This window comes from Hyalella azteca, unplaced genomic scaffold (assembly GCF_000764305.2).
Source record: "Hyalella azteca isolate HAZT.00-mixed unplaced genomic scaffold, Hazt_2.0.2 contig9815, whole genome shotgun sequence".
In the NCBI taxonomy this organism is placed as follows: domain Eukaryota; kingdom Metazoa; phylum Arthropoda; class Malacostraca; order Amphipoda; family Hyalellidae; genus Hyalella; species Hyalella azteca.
Genome location: NW_025939875.1, coordinates 226,474 through 246,025, shown reverse-complemented (window position 1 = coordinate 246,025; position 19,552 = coordinate 226,474). Strand labels below are relative to the sequence as shown.

Here is a 19,552-nt window from a genome sequence, read left to right as displayed (position 1 = left end):
TTTGAATGAAACTCTTACTCTTTTTCACGCGTTTTTTGCCTTCAATGCAATACGGAAGAAAAATCTGCCAGACAAGCTGCAGATCCGTGCGCCGCTGAGCCTCTGCATGCAAATGCTCTCAAAAGATGTCAAAGTTTCGTCGGGCTCGACTTATTTTCTTGGCGATGTGAAGGCTTTTGAATAATCTGCCTGACTGGCCAGTTCTCTTAAAATACACAGAGTGAATTAAATTCGTGCGCTGTCTGTCATCGGAGCCGACGCTTTCAAAATCAAATTTCTTTCTTTGTCTATGGAAGATTTTATTGTGCAAGTGGGATGGAATCCATTGCAAAAGCCCTATCTCAATTTAAAAATTATAGCTAAGGAAATTGGAAAACTATTATACCATTTACTCAAAGGGTTATAAGCCCAATTATTAACAATCAAACTCAAAAATGTGAATTTTCGTTTTTTTTGGACCCTGTGGCTGCTGACCGTCGCAAATGCTTTTCATCCCTGAATGTCTGGTAGCACGAGTGACCAGATGAACCGAGCTGATTTATTCATCTGACTCTCACTGCTAGAATTATTTTCAAAAATTACATGGTTACAAAATGCTCACCATAAATTATCCTATACCACGTATTGCCAGAAAAAAATTGAAAAGCAACGCAGTCTACTGATCTGCTTAAAGGCAATCTGCTGGACTAGACGCTCGATCTCCTCTTTCTCCTTCCCTAAAGATTTATCCAAATACAATCCGAGAAAAATCCCAATCATCCATTTGGTTTGAAAGAAAAACACGCAGATATCAGCCAGCGCAGTTGAGAGAGGAGAAAGTGGGGCATTTCTGCTGCGATCACAGCATCGGAAAAGAGGTAGCCAATGATCGTCACTCGTCTTTTGTTGCTTCGAAAGAACGGAAGATTTTCCGAGTTACCCTTCGTACTTGTGACGTTCACGAAGAATTCGGTTTGCGTAAAGTGGAGTATCGCAACAGTGTTCTCTCGGAGTAAACTGATTTATCAGTTTACTAGCTGAATTCACGAACAGTTTACTGAAACCCTAACAGCTTTAGGAAAACAGTAAACTGAATTCATCATTCAACTTGTTTTAACCTTATGAAAATAAGCTTGCGGTTTTGAACTGTAAACATTACAGAGTTGGTGTAAAATTTTCGAACATGTATGCATTATTGTGTACAATAATATCGACATATTGGGTTAACTATTTGTGGACAGCATTTTCGAATTTGGAGTCGTTTTCGAACATGAGGGTAATTATTCAACTTTTATTTGTGTTCGACTCACGAAAGATTGTGTTGCGATGCAATTGCGAGCCATTACTGCCAATGCACTTAGAAGTAATTACTGCTAATGTAACAGTTGTTAATTCGTTAAAGCTTTAGTATATCACCGTAAGTGTTGTTTAAAAAGTAAATAGCTACAGATTCCATTTACAGCACCGCGTTGTGGAGATCTTGGTATAGTTCATTCACCATGCACGTGGCTAATCCAATGACCGTGTTGACAATTATTCTGTGAAGCTGCATCCCTGTAAAAATGTTTTTAGCTTCAGCGCCCGGCCAGATGTCGCTTGAAGCTGCACTCGCTGAACGAGAACACGCGTCGAGTACGCATTCTTCAGTGTAAATTGCAGCGCGTCGCTTGCGAACAAGTCGCTAATTGTTATGAATACAAATAAAAACTTTATTAGTATTCATCAGTTTGAGCGGTAGATATCCATTTCATTACAAAAAAATTAACCAGGGAAAATAACAACCTAAATGGAAATGAAATAGAAGAGAATACTGATTCATGTATTCAGATATTATTTAATTAATATTTTTCGGCGGTTCGTGGTCGCGGCGGCGTTTGAGGTTGTCTTGCTTAACCAAAATTGCTAAAATTGTTTCGACAAGCCTTCTTTTGATGTTTATAAATTATGCATTCGGGTTCAATTATTATGAAATAGATACACGGCATAGTAGGCGTTGACATATTCTTTCTCGAAAATTCTTGCATTTTTGCTCAATTTTTTGAATGCATCATCATTTTGCCTAAACCTGATTCGTATGCATGTTTTATGACCAAAGTTGAGAGCCTCTGGCACATTATTTTCTTGCTTGTAATTATAAAGCGCGGGGATCTGTCGCTCGACGTATTATTATCAGACAAAAGTGGAAGCTGGCGGTCTCAGAAGACCCAGCAACGCTCCGCTGATCCGATTATACGGCGTTATGAATCGTTGAAAGCCATTAAACTATGCTTGACGGCAACCTCAAGGTTCTCAAGCGCTATTAAGTGGATGCGCTCAGAACTCTTGACAAGTTTTAGCTTTTTTATTTTCATACGCCAGTCGCTTGATGTGTGGGAAACGTCATGGGATGCTGTTTTAATTTTTTTTCAAATGACTTGCGTTTCATAGTGAAAATAAAACAACATGAAATCCAGATCACAAATAAGAATTAAAATTTAAATTTCCAAATTGTTCATAATGTCGATATTTATACTACAATATCCTGATAATATTTTGTAATTGAAGCAACAGGATAAGTCGAGCATGAAAATACAGCTCAATTAAATTTCATTGTAGTGACGTAGACATCCCATCTTTTAAATTATGGTTCAATGCCAATATATAATTTGCTGGCCCATTCTCGCTCATAATAGACGTTTAACTTCGTTATCCTACCAATTTTCCTTGAAATCTGACTGTCATATAGCTAAGAAATGTTATTGCAAATGACATCATATCTGCCTCTAGCCAATGACATTTACTCTAAGAACTCGGTACCTTCATAGAGAAAATGAGTAAAACTCGCAAGAAGAAGTGCAGGCCAAAGTGTTCCCTATGTCTGCATTAGCTGCAAATGTTCGGCTGAACGACGCTCGTATTTTCCGTTGAAACTCATCACAAGCCGGCGAATGCCAGCAACGACTTGCGCAAAATGCTTCAAACGACCGCTGTGGAATCGTTTTCTCTCTCTCGGCCCATCGCTTCCTTTTCCCAGGATGGCATCCTTCGCATATACCTCCAATGGTCGTCAATGGACCATCACTGATCCCTAAAGAAATGATGCTCAGTCGGTTCTATAGCATTGAATGATTCTTCGCCAAATGGGCTCGCTTAGGTTCACTTTTTGAGCTTATCTTTGCGTAGTCGGGCTGTGAGAATTCGTGTGTTCAAGCATCATCGAACATAGACTGTCCCTGCGATGAGTGTTTTATCCTCAGCAACACTGAGTCTTTCAGTGTAGCGGAATCTCTCGCGATTTTAAGAATCTTAGAGCAAAAGATGAAACCTATAATTATCTGGAGTGATAAAACGCCTCATTATACTAACTCAGAATAATTAAAGCAAAACAGGCATTCAATAAGCATTAAACGCGTGATTGATTCATTATTTAGCTACATTGTCATTTGATCAAAGTTTAGTGCAAGTAGAACATTTGAGCGGTAGAATTATATTGCCTTAGGTCCTAATGGTATGAAATTGAATATATGTGTAATTATTCGAGTATTTATTTCTTAGAATTTTAGTATTTCCTTATAATTTTAGTATTTCCATATAATTGTATTATTTCCTTATAATTTTAGTATTCCCTTATAATTCTAGTTTTACTTATACTAATCTAGTATTTCCTTATAATTTAAATTATCACAATTGACAGACCTGTAGACAGGAGTTGCTTTGTTGCCATAGAAGAAGAGCACGAGGAGGGGGGCGTCCCCTGGTGTTGGGGGCGCCACGTCGCAGGGCAGCATAGTCTCGCCCCCCACCAGCGCCTGTAGCGTCACCAGCGGACCTCAACAACAAATGGTCATATTAATTATTATTAATGATCATATTTAACACTGACAATTAAATAAGTAGGTATTAATTTAGTTTGTAAGTATTAATTAAGTTTGTAACCTCAACAACAAATGTTCATATTTAACCATCACAATTAATTTATTCTTTATTCTTTATTCACAGAAGAGCAGACAAAAATATACATAACAAGAGACCATCGAAAATTAAAAGAAAAAATGCAAAATGCTTCCAACTTAATTAAACTTAATTAAATAAGTATTAATTAAGTTTGTAACCTGAAGAACAAATGTTCATATTTAACAATCAGAATTAATCAAGTAAGTATTAATTAAGTTTGTAAGTGTTAATTAAGTTGTAAGTTGTTTGTTAAGTAAAGTATTAATTAAGTAAGTTAATTAAGTTTGTATAATAGTTTTTTAACGATATATGTTAACCCATTGAACGGGGCTGTATTTATCTGTGTATTGAGCGTCCGACTGCTACCAGTAAATAATAAAACTAAATATATACATAATATACTGCATGTTGTGCCGAAATTGCGGAACTGTCGATTTTGTTGAATCGGCAGCCAGTTTGCCGAATCTGTAGAATCAACATTTCTATACTATAGGAATGTGGGGTTAGGTCAGTCAGCCAAGTTCTTTTTTAAAATAATTAAATATAAAGGAACTTGACTGAACTTGGCTTAACCTTTTCCAACTCTAACTGTCGATTTATGTTTTAACTCTAACTCTAACGTCCAATTTTCTGAATCATGCAGCAACGAAATGCTGATTCTACAGATTCGGCAAACTGGCAGCCGATTCCATAGAATAGATTCGCGATTTCAGCACGACATATATATGTATGTAAAATGGAGACAAAAGAGAATGTGTGAAGTACAGTTTTTTATATCGACAACAAAGCAATAAAGTTTTGAATAAAAGTTGGATATTGGAAACTGAACCCTTAAATAATTTTTTTAATCCAAATCCGCAAAAACCTGACGACCAGGATCCTGTAGCAGGAACAACACAAAATGCCATTTTTGCCAATCGCGAAGATGAACTTTCTCTTCTCTATAATATTTGCCGCAGCCTGAAGAAGAATCAATAAAACCGAGGGAGAACATGTCAAAAATTCCGCAAAAAGAATCGACTCTCTTCAGTACAAACCCTGGCGAGAGAGAGCAACAGAAATCTGGGTTGGTTTCGGTAATAATTTAAAGTGAATATAATCGAGAAAAATATTCGCCATTCTACTCCACTGAAACTTACATGGAAATTTTCCCCTATGCGCACCGGAGCAGTCAATCACGCGCGATTGAAATCCGACTCAGGAAAACTTGAGTCGACAAGAATCATCGAAAAGCTACATCGAAAATTGATAGTTGTAGAAGAAATGCGTCTTACTTGGGTGCAAAGTGCGTATGTTAAAAATAGAAGAATAACTTAGAGATTTCCTAGAGCCTATGAATTAAGCAGTTAGTAATTTCTATACGTGCTCATCCGTTGTCGTGTTTATTTATTTTTCGCTTACTATTAAACTTGAGTGTTTTGTATTTTCGAAGTTCTTTTGAACCAGACGACACAATAGGTGCTTCGTAGAATAAAAAGAATGAAGAGCTCGAGTATTAGAGAGACGAGTCCCGCAGCAAAGTCCTTCGACCTACCTTGAATCTACTTGCCATGAACCAATTCTGATTCAGAAAATCGTTCGATGACCTTGGCAGCTAACCTGATCGTCGGATTTCTGCACTTTATTTTTCCGATACGTAACTAATTTGAGATTTCATTTCTTGCGCAATGCGCCTACATGGACCCAAGGTATACCTGTGCTTATAAAGTATTAACTAACCCTCTGCATGCAAAAACAATTGATACTCGCAATATGCTATGCATGTAAGATATTGTATTAGTAACATGAGGGGATGTAAGCAAAAATGGGATCAATGAAGTAGATATATGTAAATAAATAAACCTTCAATTAATATTTGCTTCTCATTACATGATTAATATTACCTGCCTCATAATTGGCTTGCTAGATGAGTTAGTGCTGTGCGCCCTCCATTTGAATAGACAGAAATAAAGATCATCAAAACTTAAGGCAAATGAGACGAGTCTTTCAGTTCTCCGAGATATGGCGACGATAATTTGCATGCTGGTGAGTCTCATCAGAATTGCTGGCTTGCATTGCAAGCTGCTGTTGCTCTTGCAGTTTCTTTTCTGGTCGAGGACGAGAGGGAATTCTTTGGAAAATCTACCGTAACGCAACTAAACTAGCCGAGCTCAGAGAATATTTTATAGTTTCCCTATAGAGAGAGCCAGGAAGTGGCTCTAGAGCTTTAGTACTACTAAAGATAAGCTCAAACGGCTCGTTTTGAAAAGTTTCGCTCCGGGTCTACATTGAATTCGTGCGATGCACGTACTGAACATTGCTGGCTTCCCAGTAAGGTAAGCATGCACGCTTATAGCCAGCTAGAGATTCATGCACATGAATCATACACTGATTTCTCCATAAAAATTACTCAAATCGCGACCTCAGAAAACGTTCTGAATTAATGCACTCAGAATATTCGAATATTCTCTGTTTATCGAAGTGATTAAGGTTGGGATGATAGCCGACAAGGAATCGGAATTCCATTTTATTCATTCTCGTCAAGTTTTCGGTTATGAACTTCAAAGGATTTGATGTTCCTTCTTTCTAAAACTATGAGGATGAGCTTAGAAGTTTATACTCAACTTCGACGCCTGAAGATTCGAGTGAAGAATCTTTAACTTTTTAGCAAAGTTGCCGAAGATTTACACGAATTTGCTGCATAAACACCAGGAGCTCGAGTTTCCTTTGCAAATGCGAAATATTTAGAGCTCTTTCAACTACAAAAGATTATTCTGTGTCTCAGAAGCCGATAATTAATGTGCTCTTAAAACTCTTCTCCCTTTGAAGCATTTCAATAATTTACAGGATGATTCAAGGAAACTTCCTGAATTGAAAGCTCATATAGAAGAACTATTGCAAAGTAATATTGTAATGATTTACAATATAACTTTTATTAAAAAAGACATTACCAGAATTTTTGTATCACTTAGTTTTTGAGATGACATCGGACAAATGACGGCCCCCATTGTCAATGCATTCAGTTAATCGATTTTTGAAGTTCCGTTCAATTCGCTGAAGCATATTGACGGGAATGTTGGCGATGGCTTAGCGTATGTTGTTCTTCCAATGAGGTAAGGTCCTTAATTGAACAGTCGTTGTTAACAATTACTTTAAAATAACCCCATACAAAATCATCCGGAGAAAAGTCGGGGGATCGGACCGGACAAAGAAAGTCACCTCTCAAGGCAATTAGGCGCTCTGCAAAATGTTGTCTCTGAAGGTGTGGAGAACGCAGAAACGCCTTTCCAACTCTGTACGTTTTCGGGTGTTGTGGTACCTAGTCCGCTGACCTCCAGACCCTCTTGCATTCACACTTACACTTAACCTAAATGTGTTCACCCACGTAACAATCGATTTCCGATCAGGAATGAAGGGCGAATACGGAACCGAGTACGGAATGCTCGTTGAGTAGCGATAATGGCACGACAATTAGAAATGTGCGCCTCGAGAGCAAACGCACGCTGCTCACTTGTACAATGCATAGTGGCAACTGACTTGGTGGAACATATAACTTCATGACCTTGCCTTTCATATGAAATACTTCCCGCCCTTTTCCTACAACATCTGGCTGCTTGGCGTGAAATAAAAACAGGAAGTTTCCTCGATTCACCCTGCAAAACAGAGAAGTAATTGACCTTATCATCACACAAAATTTTGCAATAGTTGTGATGCCTTATATTCGTTTAAAGTCCGTTGTTAAATGAATCGATGCAAATGGGATGATTATGGAACGAATTAATTGGACAATTTTCCTTTAATATCTTTCCCGCAATGAATAAATTAAGTAATTTAAAATGATGCATATAAGATTGGCGAGTCCCAACTGGGCTCACCATTTATTGGGCTATGAACCCCCTCCCCCCCTTCCTAACTTGTGCCATGCGAGCTCCACATGTGATTGAGCCCATGTAGTTCCGTTCGGTGCCGCTGCACAAAAGCCGAAAAATTTGCTAAAATCAGTAAAAGTGATTACATGGAAAAGAAAAAATAATAGTAGCGATAAGATATTCTTAAAAAAAATTTGGTAAAGTAGCAGCAGGATAATTTAATATGTCTTGATCTCTCACATCAATCAAACATTTTTATTCTAATGAAGTTATTCAAATATTCCAAGTATCCATTATAAATTTATAAATTGTATGGAGGGCATATCCCGCCTTGTGAAACTATTCTGCATGGGTACTTGCTATATATTGATTTTTATACAATATATCTATATATCAAATAAGATTATTCCAATGTTTGACTAGAATTATGATATGCTACATTCTCATATAATTTCAAGTCTTGGAGAACAGTATTGCTTAGCCAGCCACTGAATGCTAAAGCTAGAGATGGCTGCATGGTGGCTCCACCGTATGCACAGACGTGGTGAATTCAACCCGTCGTGACGGCTACAATCCACCGACGAATGATCATCGATATCAGAATAACTCTCGAGCTAGCCATTCAGAGGGTAGCGCTGGAACACCGAAAATAGACTTACACAGAGGAGCTGAACACCGAGTGAGATATTGGAGATGACTTATTCATGGTTAATATATGGCGATGCACCGACCAAGGTAACTGGAGAAACTAGGAGTGTTAGCCAGGTGCCTCTATAGAGGAAGCCTGAGAACGGATTCAAAATGAAAATCCAGAAAATTTAATTCAATTTTGCTGAAGTAGTTGTACATTTGAAGTGAAATCGACAACTGTAGTAGTGAAGTTTAACCTAGTATTGCAGAAAACTTGAAACCGATATACTGTATGTAAATGCTATAAATCACATTCAACTTAAAATATTTTCAACTATCGCAGTATTTTTAATCCAATTGAATTCATGGATTTTTCATGTCATGTATTCCGAAACAGCATCCTAGCGACTGCCGACACTACAATTTAATATCCTCAAATTGCTGACATGAATCACAAGTGTTAATTAAGGATGCGCAGTCCCATCCCTTCTCGCTGCTGAAGGTCATTAGGTAGGTTCATAAAACATTATACCGGTGATTAAAGGGCATCATTGGATAATGAACTTTCATGCCTCGATGCTTCGTCTGATGCTTCTAGCATGGCAATAAGCTGTACGATTTCACGGCTACGTGCAGTACTTATATGTACGGTTGTACGGCTACGCGCTGCACACATGTACTGTTGCACGGCAATTGTCCTTAAGTACAAACAATATGATGGTATGTGCATGCGCATGTTTGTGTACAAAGATTTATATGTACACGAGCTATATGCTTATATTTACAAATAACATGTACGAACAAAACAATATGGCCAAATTGAGCGATTTCAACTGAGAATGGCATTCATACCAGACTCTCAAACCCCTAGACTCCTAGAGCAACAAAATAAACCCAAAATTTCGTTTATTCGTGCACTTGAGTTAACTTTTTAAGTGTGGAAATGACATGAAATAGAATTTTGGTGGAGGTAGTAATGTTAATAATGAAGTTAAAATCTAGCGATCTGCTCGTTGACCTCATCGTTCACACATGTATGACTCTCTCGCCACTCTTACTGAGAAGTTCATGTGCAATTTCATTATTGATTGTGATGAAAGAAAGGAACCTGATTGGTATAAGATATTGTTAACATTAGAAGATCATAATATTATTTGCTTCCATTTGAAACTTCTTATACGTTAAAAAATTATTGCTTACATGAGAGCAGGTAATTTAAAAAAATACGCATTGAATACAGTTTCTTTTAAAAATTTTGAATTATTGTTTACTTGTGCGTTTAAATTCATCAAAACTATTCTGATATAAATAAAAGATTGTTGGATGCTGCATAATTTGTATTTCTTGATTTCCATTACTTTGCTTTCGGATGTAGTTCTACTATTTCTACACCAAGGCAACTTCAAAGCGCTGTGTTTGCTCCATGCATTCCGCCCCAAAGAGCCCCGGCAAAAGAGGCGGTTAGCCGCTCTATGCACACCTCAAATTCAAAATACCCCAAGGGGGAGAGTTTGTTGCCTAACAAGACAACGAACTCAGCGCATGCGATCGTCAATTATTTTCTCTGCACTGCTACCATTCTAAATCTTGCCATAAGTGAGCTTGTAGATAAACCCTGAAAATTCAGCTCAAAGGATGACATGTACATTTTTGACTGCTCTCATCAATGTTGCGAACAACACTTTGTTCTATATATTTATATCGACCGATCAGTAGACTTTATGTTTCTATGTTACTATAGCTATTTTTTCTCCAAATTTGTATCATTGGGCGTGTGCACGCAGCTGATATGGGTTAATATTATTGTAATCTTTTATTTAAGATTCGAACAAAGTTACTCATAAAAAATCCATCAGTTGTTACTTTAATTTGGTGCATACATATACATACTTTTTCGACTCGCATTTCGTGCCTGTATTTTTTGTATGTGTTGTGTGTTTTGAATGGTGTCAGGAAAAGGTCACACAAGCGTACTAAGTGTACCATAAAGTGTATACGAAATGCATGGACCAAGCTTCCGGCAGGGAGCTGTGACATAGCAGCAGCTGAGTAGTGAATATGAGCCAGACTTAGGGAGGCGTCGTGCCGGCGGCTAAGCCAATAAATTGATATTGAGAAAAACATTGTGATACAAAGGACCTTCTTGAAAGAATCCCCCTGAATATTCGGGCGTGAGAGATCAAATTTTATTAGTGATGGTCATGTTGTCATTAGTCCTGGTTATCTATTACTTTCATCTGAATTTTTTTGCTCCTATTATTAAAAAGGACTGCGATCTATATGAGAGATGAATTAAATTTTATACGTGTTTATTTAATGTTTAGTTTAGTTAATGATCGTGTTTAGTTAATGATGATGTATATGTTCCTCTGTTCATAAGACGATTGAGAAAGCTCCTTACCGGTTGAGCTATAAAATGGCTTTCATCATGTCCAATATAACATGATGTATCCTCCTCAAAATTTTTTCGTGGATATTATAAAAAAAATTTCAATGTTCAAGTTTACCATTTTAAAAGCCCATAAAAACCTTGTCGTCATTGTTCATAAAGGTAGATGTTAGAAGCTTTAGAACCACGCTCCATATCTGCAAAAAAGAACATATTTTAAAAATTTTTGTTCAAGGTTTGAGGAAGTCACACTTTTTATACTCGAAGTTTTAGTGTTGAGCAGAACCCCGCGGCGGGCCATAGTGCGCAGGCTGCCTTCATAAATTACCTGTATTTATTAGGAGTTGCTTTTGCCATCTTCGTCAATACGAGACGAAAGGAGAGTTTTTCTTTGTATTGTTGGAAGGAACTTTGTCCGTGTGACTGATGCGAATGGGTCCGATCTGTGGCAACCTGGCAACGCTCGCCATCTGTCTCCAGTTGGGGTTCGCCTTCGCTTCTTCATGCTGCCCTTTTTTGCCATGTCGCTATTTTTTTCTCAAAGGCAATGACCTGCTCCGGCAATTGCTGAGATTGGAGCTCTGATCTTCGTGCGAGAATATTGTCCGCGTAGAGCAAAAAGTATAATCTTGATGAACGCCAACTTAATGGCAGACCGTACGGCATTGCCAAACTGAGCAGCGCCGAAGTGATTAAACGTTCGCATTTTATTTTAGTTTTAAAGTTATATTTTAACTTAATTGGCATGTGCACAAACTACACAGAACTGTGTACAAAACTTATTTAGTGCTAAAGGCATTTCCTGTCACCTTATTTATCAAGAATTTTAGTTCGTTTGATAACTATATTGACTTTCTAATTTCTTATTCGGCGAGCCAAACTAATTCGAACTGTCATCCAACTTTTTCGAATAAGATGCCTACAACGTTCTCCATCCCAATATTTTTAGTTCAGATCTGCGCTCTTGAGTTTATGTTCACAATTTCGAACATATACCCTCACCTTCATCAGGAATTTTTCGTTCCTTCCAGTTTCCAATCGGAAATTCGGTCCCTGCTGCCCTGGAGGGCGTGGATGTGGCGGGTCCGCTTTACGACCTCCCACCGCAGGGCTTTGTTTGTAAAAGTGCCGCTGGTGGAGCGTACGTCGCTGCAGCTTTTTAACGTATTTTCTCATTTATGGAAAAATGCACTATTGTGCTCGTCATGTCCGTCCGTCCGTCCGTCTGTCCGTCTGTCTGTCTGTCTGTCTGTCTGTCTGTCTGTCCGTCTGTCCGTCTGTCAGTCTGTCCGTCTGTCCGTCTGTCCGTCTGTCCGTCTGTCCGTCTGTCCGTCTGTCCGTCTGTCCGTCTGTCTGTCCGTCTGTCCGTCTGTCAGTCTGTCCGTCTGTCCGTCTGTCCGTCTGTCCGTCTGTCCGTCTGTCCGTCTGTCCGTCTGTCCGTCTGTCCGTCTATCCGTCTGTCCGTCTGTCCGTCTGTCCGTCTGTCCGTCTGTCCGTCTGTCCGTCCGTCTGTCTGTCTGTCCGTCCGTGACTTCACGTTTTCGTCGATGAGAAAATGCGCTCTCTGTCACTCACTGCAGTTAATTAGTACTGAGTTATATTTTTTATTTCAACCAAAAGGCGGCCAGGAACTACGCTTTCGCCTCTGAGGCTCCACGCGAGGAGAAATAAAGAATGACAATTTACAAACCTGTTAAATTCAGTGAACAATTTCAGCAAATATTATAGGTAAAATGCATACGATAACAATAATATAATTTATTGGGATTGCCAGAATAAGTGAGTGAAAATAATATCAAAGAGTAACGTTTGAATGCGAACAAAACCATCAATTCCGCTGATGTAAAAAATAAGTGAATGCTTTAACATGTGAAAAATAAAATAATCTTATTGATGCTTGATTGATTACAGCGAAGTCAATAATTTTAGATACAAAATGGAAGATTTAAGTTCTATTTAACTCGCGTTTTTTGTTATGTTTTACCTTCTGAAGTTATAATAGTTGAATCTTACAGCACAAATTTCATAAAATAAGCACAAAAAGTAGTAAAAAATTTTTACTTTCAAGCCCTTCTGACTCAGTTCATCGAAGTAAATTTAAGATTAGAGAAACAGAAACTCAAGGCGTATAACTGGACTTTACAGGATTGGGCACTACTTCTGCCGATGATTGTCTCGGTAACCTCGCAACGTCAATGCTTTCCTTTAATTTCATGGTCGGTACCACTTAAAAGTGAAAAATTGCAAATTTTACGCGGATAAATAAAATCTAGAAATGTTTTTAACGATGGTTTACCTGTAATTGATTTGAAATCGTGAAGCAAAATCCATTTTATTCTCGACATTACTTCACATTCCAGTGCGATGGGAATAAAACAGGTGAAAATTCCTGCCGTGGTTCGCTTTTGAAAGATGGTGCATTATTTATTAGAGGATGCGGCCCTCATCGGTATGCATTACCAGGCCAGCCACGCCACGAGTGGCTCTCGTGCATCTCCCGAGCGCACGCTTGCTCAGAAAATCGCGGCAAATCATCATTCATTTTATTATGAATCTTTTTGGTCCTCAGTATCTCTTGAGAAGGGTGTTATTAGTGTCTATTTTGCTATAGTGCTCCTGCGACCTCAACTTGTTCGTTGTACAGAATGGGTTTTGTTATTCACGTTGTGAATGATCAAGTCTCATATAGTTAACTTGAATCGGACGCGTTTTGAATGGAATTCAACTAAAACTAGCTGCTACTGAATGCTGATCAGGAATCTCTAAGTGTAGGTTGAAAGAGCATTGCACCTGTCAGAAATTGGAATTCAAAAGTTTATTTGCCGTCATCAGGTATCTAAAAGGTACATTTCAAGCGCAGACATTTTGCTTAGCTGTATTTATTCATGTACACTATAACTGAACCTGTTGTTGCTTGCATTCCTGTGCAGTGAATAACCAATTAAGTTACGACAATCTGCAAGCCAGAGACTAATTAACTCGAGAAATTGCCTAACTGATTAAATGCTCTTTATACGTAGGTAGTTTTTAATAGATTTATGATCGTCAGCTGCAAGATAAGCAAGCTGTGTTCGTTAATTGTACATCTTATTTGATGTTGGATAAATAATTATATTTATTTCGTCTTAGAGGAATAGAATCCTGTATAATGATCACGATTTATTGAGACATATTCTGTATGCTTTCTTGCATGACATCCAGAACACTTGAGCTTGCAATTAAAAAAAATATATTTAATTTTTTCATTTATTTGCGTGTCCGATATTTTACGTGCATCGAACACGTATTGGACGGAATTTAACTGCTCCTCCCACTGAAGGTTCCCGCAAAGAAGAATGTTCAGTTGTGGGGAGCGCGTGCCACTTTCCGAGATCTCAATTCAGTTTCTTGTGAAGACGTCGAGTCCAGAATTTCCTTGAAGAACTCAAGTCATCTCAAGCATGCCGCCTCTGGAATACCTCGCATCTCGTCTTCATTCCGCACAGCTGAAAAACATTTCGTTTTTCTGCCGGCCTTGAATGCTGGCAGAATTCAATTGCATAGAAGAGACTTAAGCCGGAGTCGGAAATGGCATCTCATTTTTCTACGTCCCGCCAACATTTCCATTGCGAAGGTTAATGACGGCGTTGCAGTCAGGCGCTACGCAACTATAATCTTGTAGGTAAACTGCAGCGTTCCTTCAGAGTGATAAAAGATCTCAACTTTCATTAAAAGAGATGCCACAAAGCGACGTCTAACTATATTATGCATGCATGCCTGATGACCATACCGCTTAGTTGAAGGACATTTTTGCTATAATATTAATTAATACATTGACTTTGTGTCGTGAAAAATGGCGCGTCTGTTACAGAGATCCACGGCACACTATGCGTCTTGGCGCTAGATGAGTGTTTAGCGACTCAACTTTTCAGGAGCTCGAAAGTTCCAAAATATAATGTTGAGAGCTTTTGGTTTCAGGATAGATATTCAAAACTTGTTGTAACGGTTTGCGGGCTGCCATTGATCTTATATTCAATTGATGCATTTTTACTCCGCGTAAAATTTACTCCTATTATTATTATACTGTTATTAGCGCATTTTCTCATTTACGGAAAAAAAGCACTATTGTGCTCGCCATGTCCGTCTGTCTGTCTGTCTGTCTGTCTGTCCGTGACTTCATGTTTTCGTCGACGAGAAAATGCGCTCTCTGTAACTCACTGCAGTGAGTACTGAGTTATATTTTTTTATTTCCGTCAGCAGATGAGGATATACTTTGATTTACTGCTTTTTTGTGATGTTTTGACATATTATTAAGTATTTAAAAATTCCTATTTTTCAATTACAAAAATATAAACCAATTTAAAAAATCACGAAAATATTGTTAACTTTTACAGCCTCTAAAACTTTCCTGAACAGTGCAATCAGTGTTTTTATTTGATTTTAATGAGCAACAGAATACAAAAGTGAAATGATAATTATACAAGCAAGCAAATTTCCCTACAAAAGTTTAGCGGAGCGCTTTGTGTTGATAATTAGGCTGTCATCCCACGAAGCTTCGCTGCTATCCTGGCATCGCAAATTTAGCCGAATTCTTGGCGTAATTAAGGAACGCCCTTTACTTCTGCGTGCCTTTTAGCTCGCATGTTTACGGCACCCATGAGGAAATTTTTCAATTAACAAGGTAGCTTGGATTTACGAAGGGTTTTCCTGCCATTGCAAATTATTTAACATCAAAGTTATTCATTCTATGCCAAAAATTTTATTACTATCTTATATAAGTTAAATTTACTTATATAAGTTACTCATGCAATTTTTTGTACATTTAACTTATTTTTGTCATATGACCAATATAACTTAATTGGTCGTTTATTTTAGTGGCTAAGTTTGTTTGCTCAGCTATGTCACTTGCAGTCGAAATTTGTAGCTAGATCGCTTTTAGCCTAACAAATGTAAGTATAGTTGCTGACAGCCGCACCATAATTTCATTCGCCCTATCAGCGACCAAATTAACAGTATTAACTTTTTCAGTAATTCAGCGATGAATAACATTTCCAGGCAGTGTCCTTTTAATTTTAAGACGTAGAAATTGCCTCAGGAGATATTAAATTTTTTCTTCATTTAAGGAAAGAAATAGTTTATGCATATTTTAAACAATTCATAGTTTTATGCGTCTTAGTCATGTTCAGTTCGTTAGCGATATATCCCCAGAATTTCTGAGGAGCGAAAACTAGACATCAGATGACATCAACCGTAGGTTAGCGTGACGTATGTCTTGGTGCTGCGTGAACGCGTTTCTTCTAAAAAAAATTATTTCGTGGCCAGCGCGCCAAAATCGAGGTTTTTACGAATTCTTGACAACTGCCTGGAGTGCAGGCAACTAATAACACCAAATTAGTAGTTAAAAACAAATTTCCTTACCAGGCAAGGTCTTTTTTTCCCGATGCCTAAATTTAAAATGGAAAACAATATTTCTTAATGAAGTACAGCCACTTCACTCAAATTTATACAAAATTCCATCTCCAATTTGCTTTAATTATATACTTGTTCTTACTCAAAATTTACCAAGTTTCAGAAAGAGACGTTAGGTCCATGCTTCCTAACACTAGCGAAGGTTAAGAATAGAAATTCAAGTCCTGGCTCAGTTCATTTTTCCGGAACCCTCATGTCCGGAACTGTCAGTAGTCGTCCAAAAAACAGTTTCCGAGATTTAGAGTCCTTTCAACGCGCCATTTTTACTCCAGTGTGGCACGAAACTGAACATTTTTACTTAAAAAATGCTGGATTTCATGTCTGGACGGATTTGGTTTCTAAACTCAAGAATGTTTTAAAACTTAGGTTCAGTTTTTAAACCAAACAACAGAATTTTCTTGCTTTCGGTCGGATTTGATATCCCAAGAAATTTTTCCCGTACCGGTGAATGAAGAATATTCTACATTGAAAAGTTTATTATTTGCCGCAGACTGTTTTTTAGGAAATTTTATTTAAATTTGTTTTAATCGTGAACTCGAACGGCATTTTGGGAAATTTTCTAGAGTTTAGACTCCAGAAATGTGCTTGGCATACATCTGGAATTTTAATTGTTTCCATACGAATTCCATACATTTTTAATTGTTCTTACGAAAAAGCCGTGACTAAAATTATGAAACGAGTTTTAAGACCGGAAACATTCGATTTAAATAATTTGATCCTAACCGGTTACAAATACAGTTGAAGATTACTATGTGATTGATAGAATGTACTTAAATTCATTTTTATAAGTATTCTTTTAATTGATGTTAGAATTCAAATAACTTCCCAAGTTTATAAAGTTATTATCTGTCTGTAGTTAAAATAATGATTTGCGCTTCAAATTTTAATTTTTTTAGCGCATTTTTTCATTTATGGAAAAAAGGCGCTATTGTGCTCGTCATGTCCGTCTGTCTGTCTGTCCGTCCGTCCGTACCTGACCACGTTTTCGTCGACGAGAAAATGCGCTCTTTGTCACTCACTGCAGTGAGTACTGTGTTATATTTTTTAAGATAAAACTCAGCATTAGAAAGTCTTTCTTCGGATTATGAGCGCTTAGCGCGTATGCGTATCTAGCCTACGGCTCTTGCCTCCACTTTTGAGCTCCAGTCGAGGCAGAGCTGCGAGTCATTGCAGGATTATGAGGTAGGATAACACAGGATCTCGCCCAGCGTCCTGAAGGCAAGCTAGGACTTGACTCGGCTAATTTGTTCATTAACTTCTGTATTCTTGTTAGAAACAATAAAACTATTATCATTAAATAAAATGAGCAAAAATTTTTGCTAGTTGTATTTGATTTCACCATAACTTTAAAACATTCATTTCGCTCGAGCGGTTCAATAGGAGTCTCATCCATCAGGAGAACGGTCGTATCATTCGGACTTCACACGAACCATTAATACGAGAATAAAACCGGCCTATACTCCAACAACAATCAACGACGTGAAAAATACTATTCCTTAAGATATTTAAAATATAATTATTTAATATATTATTTATTATCTATAGACTGAAAATATTAAAAAATATATTGGTTATTATTTAAAATAAATATTAATTTATATTCATATTATACTTTCCCCAGTCATATCCTATTCAAGATTTACGCATCTCTTCCTTTCGCCGAAGAACCGCCATCCCTGGGAGCTTGTTTGGGCTTAAGCAGGATAATGATAGGATAGAAGCGAGATTAAGACAGGACTAAGGCAGGTCATCAAAAGGCTTATATGCACAGCACCGCGTCGTGAAAAGATAATTCATCAAATTCGCTAAAGCCTCGCATCTCCTTTTTTACACCTCCATATAATCAAGAGTTTATAGGCTGTCTTCAATATTTTTCAAAACGAGTGCCTCATAATATATGTGAAAAAATACACTTCTCTTTTTCCGTTAGAAATTAGTTTAGTTAGTTCAGTTTTAATTTACCGACAGTTTAGTCGTAACAAGTATATCCACGAATAATATAACTCGAATTGAATTGTTAATCGAAAAAATGAATGTACTCACTCTGTTCTAGTCCGCTGGGGCTGGTCGGCCGAGATATGCGAGTGGCCGCCACGCCAACAAGCGCACAGACAAGCAATAGGACGAGGGACTTGACGCGTCGGTACGCTGATCTTGATACCTCATCCACTGGCAGCATTTCCATTAGGCTTATTGGAATCAAAGTTGTAATTATCACTGTAATCAGATCATTGTTTTAGTCAAGTTTGAAATTATCAATTGGTTATTGTCAACTTGTCATGGTACTATTTGCGTTAGGTTCATCATTTCAATTAAGAGCTTTTTTAAGAGCTTTTTTCAACAAATTACCCGAAACCAATTCAAGTTACAAGTTCTGCTGATAATGAACCGAATAATTATGGTTTCAAATTTTTGCATTCGTGTAGTCTTTCATATCGGGTTCTAATATCTGAACAAACTATTATAAAAAGAATATATATGAATGTTTCTGCATATCAACGCAAATTCATGCATGAAGATTTCTACACACATCGTCTTCACGCATTTAAAGATAAACCAGAACTAAATTTAGAGAAGAATCTCTATTTGAAAAGTGTATAATAATGTAAAAAAAAGCGATTGTATTCAGGCGCATTCAATCTGCTGATCTTTCAGTTTCGGCCACTCCGAAAGTAAAATAAAATAGCTACGTTGCTTCCTTCACGTTTTCTCCTGCAAATTAAGTGCACGTTTTTCCTTGAACTTCTATTGAAAAGTTGTGCCGTAGTCGCCAAAGCTTGGCTGGTCAAGTTTTATAGTTTGTGAGGACAGGCTTAGGCTGGGCCGCAGAATTGAAAAAAAGTATTACAGAGAAAAAATGAGTGCCGTCACATGCAAGTTCAGAAAGTTTCCCAGTAACGCCATAGTGGCTCGCAAAGTTCGTTCCTAGACGAGGACGGCAGTTCTCAAGTCTTCAAACTTGATCAGTTTTATTACAGAACTTGCGTTTTCCCGCGACGCGTGTACTTTACAATTATTTTAGGCGCAAAAAGTATTGAAAGCCGTAAGACTTTCGTCAAACTTAAGATGCAAGGGGGAACTTGGCTTGTTCACTTTATATATGGTCACATATTAACTCATTTACATGTTAATTTCAATGTTATCCTTACTTCCGCAGCGCATAAATATGCAACGAGAAGGAAAATATTTGTCGTAGAAGTTGCTAAGATTTGCAAAAAAAATATTGTTTAATTTTCCAATAATACTTTTGTTTTTTAACCATTTATTTTCGATAGCATGCTTGAGTAATTGATATTCATAATGTTCTTATTCATAATTCCCTTCC

The 19,552-nt window shown here is 37.6% G+C and overlaps 1 protein-coding gene across 1 annotated transcript in view; it reads right to left on the bottom strand.

Annotated features, from left to right (window-relative positions):
* Positions 1-18,412, bottom strand: part of LOC108677407 (hemicentin-2) — a 38,196-nt gene extending 19,784 nt beyond the window's left edge. Inside the window, exons 1-2 of the mRNA XM_047882166.1 lie at positions 18,271-18,412; positions 3,655-3,787 (exon numbers count right to left, since the gene is read on the bottom strand). Of these exons, the coding sequence (XP_047738122.1) occupies positions 3,655-3,787; positions 18,271-18,412 (275 nt within the window). The remainder of the gene's footprint in view (positions 1-3,654; positions 3,788-18,270) is intronic.
* Positions 18,413-19,552: the final 1,140 nt, after the last annotated feature.